Below are 7,117 nucleotides of genomic sequence, written 5' to 3' on the forward strand. Positions count from 1 at the left end.
AGGGGAGAGAGGTGTGAATCACCTCACTTTGAGGTCACTGTGTACCCTAAACACAAAGCAGGCTCTCCACAGAAATGACTTTCAGCTGGCTCAGTGGTGACCACCATGGGAAGTAAATACTGCCTGTCTACCTACTGACTAAAATGTAGCTTCTAGCCTCCACGATCAGTAATAGCAGTGAAGATTCTGGAGTCAGACTCTTCTGGTTTGAATCTCAATACACTACTTACTAGTGGATGAACACAGAGTTTACTTAACCAGTTTGAGTCTCTGTTTCCTCGTTTTCACATGAAGACTAATAGAAGCAGCTACCACTTAAATTGTTTTTAGAATTATATCAGCTAATATATAAAGTGCTTACCATATAACAAGCTGTCAGTAAAGTTTGTCTCTGGCTGAGAGGCAGGAGAGTGGAGTGTGAGTGCAGCAAGTCAAGGCAGACCACCTAAGTGTGAAGCCCAGATGTGTCATATACTTGTCTGCTGTCCTTAGGAAAGTTTCCTACATTTCCCATGCTGCAGTTTCTCAGTGATGGTACATACATGCAGGATTTTTGTGAAGTCTGAATTAATGCTTATATAATACTTACAACAGTGCCTGAATAAGTGTTGTTAAAAATAACATCCCTAGAGAGTTTGTGTCAGAGTACAATGGACAAATAAGAATCCTAGTTCTAGGCCACATCTTTGCTGACCCTAGTCAAGCTCTGCTGCCATGAACAAGGGACTCATCACTTAAGCTATTTGTGACTCAATCCTAGGACCTCCCTGTACTTGGGAGCTGTTCCAAAATGCCTCCTAACTCCAACACAAATGTACAGGGGACCAATCCTAAAAGTTGAGTTACCACGAGATACAAGTTTACAAACGAATTTTTCTCTTTGTAGGTGCCCCGTCATGGCAGGGGGGTTGTTTTCTATCGATAAAAATTACTTTTTTTAACTTGGAACATATGACCCTGGCCTTGATGTTTGGGGTGGAGAAAACATGGAGCTATCATTCAAGGTATTACCAAGTGTTTCTCAAATTTTCGTTACAATTAAGAGTTTGTCATTTTAAAATAGTTTCATTTTACTAATACGATCAGATATGTGACTGCTACTGGGAGGAAATTTCACAGAAATTTTAGTCTCTGGGTTAATTTTTTTATATCCCAGATTGAATTTGGAAGAATCAATCACTGTCATTAAATTTATTAGAGTTTCCTAATATTTCACAACACCGTTTCTGCATCTAAATATGGGGGAAATGACTTTCTGCCATTCTGCGTAAATGCTATGGGATTTGTACTTGTTGCAAAATAACTCTTCTGAAACATCTCTCTAATTACTGAAAGTAACAGAATCTTTCAGTAATGGGTTATCATGGAGATTACAAATGACAGAAATACAAAAATGTACCTGTACAGCAGGCCATTAACAAGCCAAGTTTGTCCCACCATGCAGCTCCTTTGGACACTCTGTACGATCATTTATGCAATCGTTTATTGAGATCTAAGAAAGCCTTAGCACCAGCACTAGTAGACAACATCCAAAAAACGGCTGCTTTCTTACATTAACAAGCCAAGTTTGTCCCACCATGCAGCTCCTTTGGACACTCTGTACGATCATTTATGTAATCATTTATTGAGATCTAAGAAAGCCTTAGCACCAGCACTAGTAGACAACATCCAAAAAATGGCTGCTTTCTTATGGGGTTGGGGGGTCTGCATTAACTGGAGTGTGACTTTGGAGCTCCTGATGACAAAGAGTGGCTTTTGAGGTGTGCACCACAAGCCTTATGGGTCTCCCCAGGATGAGAGAAGGGGAAGGTGAACAAATGGACATCTCTACTCCTTTCCCTGATTCAACCAAAACAGGGACTCATATTGCACATTTTATACATTGGGATTCAGTGGAGATTTCTTTAGAAAAAAAAAAAGATTTACACTGCAGCTTAAGAAAGTAAAAAATGATATTTTACTAATCCTAAAATGATCCACAGCAATATGCAAAAATTAATCAACCAGCAGAGTTTACTTTACTATTACAGAAGTATTTTCAGCATGGAGAGTGCTACTCAAACGGAGGGAAACAAAGTTGCCAGCTGCTTTCATGCCTGTGATTTGTGGACAGTCATTTGATAATTGATGTTTATCATTAAATTGTTCCAGGTGTGGATGTGTGGTGGCGAAATTGAGATTATTCCCTGTTCCCGAGTGGGCCACATATTCAGAAATGACAATCCATATTCCTTCCCCAAAGACCGGATGAAGACGGTGGAGCAGAACTTGGTGCGGGTTGCTGAGGTTTGGCTTGATGAGTATAAGGAGCTATTCTACGGCCATGGGGATCACCTCATAGACCAAGGGCTAGATGTCGGCAACCTCACTCAACAAAGGGAACTTCGGAAGCAACTGAAATGCAAAAGTTTCAAATGGTACTTGGAGAATGTCTTTCCCGACTTAAAGGCTCCCATTGTGAGAGCTAATGGTGTGGTAAGTCCAAGTGGTAATTTAAAATGTTACTCTGTAAAAGCAAAACACCAAAACTCTTTTAAAAATATGTAGGAAAGGATGAATTACTACATTATAAATAAACACCAAGTACGAATGCCAATGGCACAAAGCATGGTTGAGAATTAAATATAGGTAAACTTGACGAAGATTATCAGGGTGGTCATGTTCATTGATTAATTCAATAGATACCTATTACGTATCAATAGACCAGGCAGTATTTCAGATTGGATCACAGAGTGATAATAAAATAGTCTTGATCCCTTCCTTATGGAGCTTAATGTTGAATAGGGAAGAAAGAAACAAATAAGCAAGTAAAGAGTAAATACAAAATAAATTTCTCTCATTTAGGGAACATGCCCCAAGTGTCCCCTAAATAAAATTCATAAAGAAATCCTCTCGGAAAAAGTGACTTTGAAACCTGGGCCTGAAACACAAAATGTCAGCCAAGCTCTTAAGAAGATGCAGTGAGTGCAAAACCTAAGACAGGTGAAAGTTTGAGGCATTCAGGAACTGAGAAGAACGTGGACACTGTTGTCAGGGTGTGAAGGAGGGAGCAGTGGCACCAGGTGAAGGTCAACAGGGAGGCAGGAGTCAGATCACAGAGGTCCTTGTAGGCAGAGCAGGAACTGTCTGTCTTCATTCCCTCCCTCCCTCCCTTTCTTCCTTCCTTCTTTCAATCTTCTAAGTGTAATAGGAAGTTTTGAGCACGGTTAAGCAATGGGATGGCATGATTTAATTAGGATATTTTAAGACTTCAAACAGGGTTTAAAAATAACAGAAATTGTCAGAGAATAGCAGATAAAATTCCAGGGCACAAGGGAAGATACAAAAGAGAAGCCAACCCAGATAGCTTGAATAGAGCACAAAGCTAAGAAGAAATCAAGGAAGAGGAGAAACTGGAAGAAAGCCATTTTAAACACATTCTAGAAGTGAAGCTTCATTTGAAGAGGTTGGTAAGACATGAGAATGTTTACCAAAGAATGGGTTCAGGGTGATTAGTCAAGCCTTCACCCAGAGCTCTTCCCCAGCTGTGTTTATTTCTAACCTCTTTTATTATATTTCTAATTTAATTTTTACTTATAAATATTCCCAGTGTTATTTTGTTTCCTTTTAGAGTTTCCTTTATCTTTATTCAGGAAGTTCTCAATCTTGGCCATCAGTAAGTCTGCTCTTTTCGGCCAAGTATTTTCAGTTCTTCCTAGAAGTAGATTGTATAAACCAACCACTCTCTGCCTGGCAAATCTGGTAACAAGGACTTAATAAAGTCATTCCCCTTGACAATGTTGTAGAAATCCAGGAAGGAAGAGAAAGACAGGAAACTAGTCCACAAATTTGTCTGTTTTTTATTTAAATTCCACTAAGTATATGTGACCTGTTTACAAATAACATAACATATTATCAAATTGCCATTTTAATAGGTCAAAATAGAATAGCAACTACTTCAGTTGTCTCGACTTGATACTTTACCTTAAGTCACTCATTAGAAAGAACAGCATGAATTTATATACACTGTTCAAATAATATGTCTAATATATCTCTAAAATGAATTTACATTTTTTAATTCCATCTACTGAAAGGAAAAGAAAGGAATTCTCAACACAGTAATTTTTTCCTGTGCTAACACCACAGAATCTCAGCAAGAGCACTTCTAAGCTTTGGCCACCAGAGGGAACTAAAAAACTACCTTTTGTCTCCACTGTGATTCTAATTTGTATTTCCCAAGAATTTTTTGCAGAGCTCTCCTAATGAAACTGCTTTCTGCCTCTGCCTGAACTGTAATATATCAAAATACAGCAAATATTTTTAAATGATTTTAACAAATGCATTTCTTCTGTTTTTCTCACTATTTGCTGCCTTCCTCAGACAAATTTCAATAAAGATGTCATTTGCTCCCTTCTGAAGTAATCAGTAGGAAGTGTTACCCCTAAAAAAAAAAAAAAAAAAAAGTGGCTCTTTCTCTGCGTAACTCGGAATATGATTAGCAAGACCATTATTTTGGATAAAGAATCTTACCAAAAAAATTAACTCAACAACTTCTTTTTGTTACTTGCTTCGTGTTTTCCCAGCTTTCAACCTACAAACTTAGGAATTTAAATCCAGTGAGTTTTTGTTTTATTTTTTAAGAGAACAAATAATTTATTGTTTAACCAAAAATATTTAAAAATAATAAAAGAACCTTGCCAATGATGTGTTCTTACATTGGATTAAACTATTAGCAAACAGCCTAATGTTTAACAATTCTGTAATAAAGTATGAGAAATTCTCACCTTCTAAATTGGAAAATGAAATAATTGAACATGGATAACTTATAATTTATGCACTGCCTGATTTTTTAAAAAAAGTTAAAATGGTTTACAATAAAAGCATGAAATTGGAAAATGAAATAATTGAACATGGATAACTTATAATTTATGCACTGCCTGATTTTTTTTTAAAAGTTAAAATGGTTTACAATAAAAGCATAAAAGCAATTCTTTAAAAATAAAACAAAAAAGTTAAAAACCATTTATAATGAACTAAAGAATAACACTTTCTTAGTACTTTATAGACCATTTCTCTATGAAGAAAAGTAGTTTCCCCAGTAATTTCTGATAAAAAGTACGGGAAACATGTTTTCAGATGAAGAGAGGAAGGAGGATGTAAGAGATTAAAAAGTTTTCTGTTTTCTTCCAATGCTTGGAGGAAGGGATTGTACAAAATAAATACAAAGAAATCGATTAAACTGGGGGTTCCCAAACACTGTCTGAGCAGTGTTAATTGTGCTGCCATCGGGTTCTATAATCAAATAAATTGGGAAACTCTTTGTTCTGAGCAGCAAGCTGAACATTAACACCCTGAGGATTCTGAGTTCTAGAGTTAGAACAACCTGTTCTGCCGGATTGAAACCAGAGTATTCCAAACTCGTCTGAAGATAGAATATTTTCTGCATGATCCACAAATACAGATGCTTATGTTTATCTCTGCTAAGGTCCAGAGAACAATTGAGGCATGATTTCCTTGCATTAAACTCCAGGATTACTCTGCCTTCCTGCGTTTCTATTCACTCTCCTCCCTGAAATTTCTGGTAGTTGAATCCTCTGGGGCTGTGACTGCTCACATTCATTAATGGTGGATTGTCTCCTCCCATATTTATCATTTTTAATTGTGAATAGAGCTTTTTTCTGAGGATTTTTGATGAAGATTTAATCTTTCTAGAATTGCTTTGTGTTTTTCCTATGCCAGGCATCTCAAAAGTTACCAACCTGGTACTATTTCTAATGTTTGTTTCTAAGCCTTGAAGATCTGTGAAGGTTTCTATCCAGGGTGTTATGTAACTTTTCATCCCAAACCCTAATGAAGGTTGGCATAAAGTTTCTGATTCAGGCAGAATCTAGCTTCCCTGTTGTCTCCCTGTGCTAATGGTAAACTGCTTTCCTAGTACAACATTCCACTGAGGGTCTAACTCTTTAGTTTTCCATCTTTATGTGGAAGACCTCAGTTCCAACTCTCTGGCTTTTTCGTGCCCAAGTTTTTCTTCCGTCCTTACAAAGGGATAAGTCCCTTGCTGACCAACATTTGCAATTTTCCCTCTTGTTTTTAGTTTTTTCCTGCATTTTCTGGTCCCCAGAGATGCCCCTTACTTTCTTACAAGCTAAGCTATGCATGTAAAAGTGAGGACTGACACATTCAGCACCCTGTTATGAAGCCTGTAACTGAGCTACACAGCCTGCACCCAGAGTTAAAGCTCTTTCTTAGGACCACAGAACAGGAAGGAACACAAATAGTGTCCGTGACAACAAAGACCTCACCACCTCCCAGCTTGAGAAGCTTTCCTGGGACATATAATGTAGATTCAACTCTGCACAGCAATTCTGGAAATCTGAAAAGCCTACAGTGCCCTTTAACCCACCATCTCGTTAGCCTTGCCCAGGATGTCAAAGAGGGCAAGGAAATCAACATTTTTCTGCATTACATGGTGACTTATGGAAAGCTACCTCCATGTTTGACCCTGTAAATCCATTAGAAACCTGGGGACCTGCCAGAAAGTGCCTTTACGCTTGGCTCTGTATTAGCTTCCGTGACTTTCCTGTAATGAATTGTAGCTTGCTTGAGTCATTAGGAAGATTCTGACAGGGGATCAGTTGGAATCTGCTGTCCTTTGAAGATATCAATTTATCAGTGATTCAGTGCCTGAGCAGACAAATAGCTTAGAGGGGTCAGCTAGGAAACACAGCCCCAATTTATCAGTGATTCAGTGCCTGAGCAGACAAATAGCTTAGAGGGGTCAGCTAGGAAACAGGCTGTGTAACCCTTGGTTTGATTAAATTGCAAGTATGCGCATTGCCTTTGAATGTATGCATCAGATAAACCTAAGACAAGAAAATAACTACTTTTCATGCCACCTTTTATTCATTCGCTATTCAGAATTCCAGGCAAGGGTTATTTAAAAGCTTCTGTTTGTTGGCTCTGTGGCTGAGTCACAGGCCTATATTGACAGATTGAAGCTGTACTTTAGCAAGATTACATTATGTCTCTGTTAGAGATAGCGACCAATAAAATCGTATAGTGCTAAGTAATGCTAAGCTATTAAATTAACTATCTTTTAACCTTATTATAGTTTTATATTCTGTGTTTTCTGAAC

At 37.8% G+C, this 7,117-nt stretch overlaps 1 protein-coding gene across 1 annotated transcript in view; it reads left to right on the forward strand.

The window, feature by feature from the left end:
* Positions 1–7,117, forward strand: part of GALNT5 (polypeptide N-acetylgalactosaminyltransferase 5) — a 61,260-nt gene that overhangs the window by 44,592 nt on the left and 9,551 nt on the right. The window contains 2 exon segments of the mRNA XM_008578821.1: positions 887–1,004; positions 2,152–2,476. Coding sequence (XP_008577043.1) covers positions 887–1,004; positions 2,152–2,476 — 443 coding nt within the window.

Source organism: Galeopterus variegatus, unplaced genomic scaffold (assembly GCF_000696425.1).
Source record: "Galeopterus variegatus unplaced genomic scaffold, G_variegatus-3.0.2 Scaffold1764, whole genome shotgun sequence".
Lineage (NCBI taxonomy): Eukaryota > Metazoa > Chordata > Mammalia > Dermoptera > Cynocephalidae > Galeopterus > Galeopterus variegatus.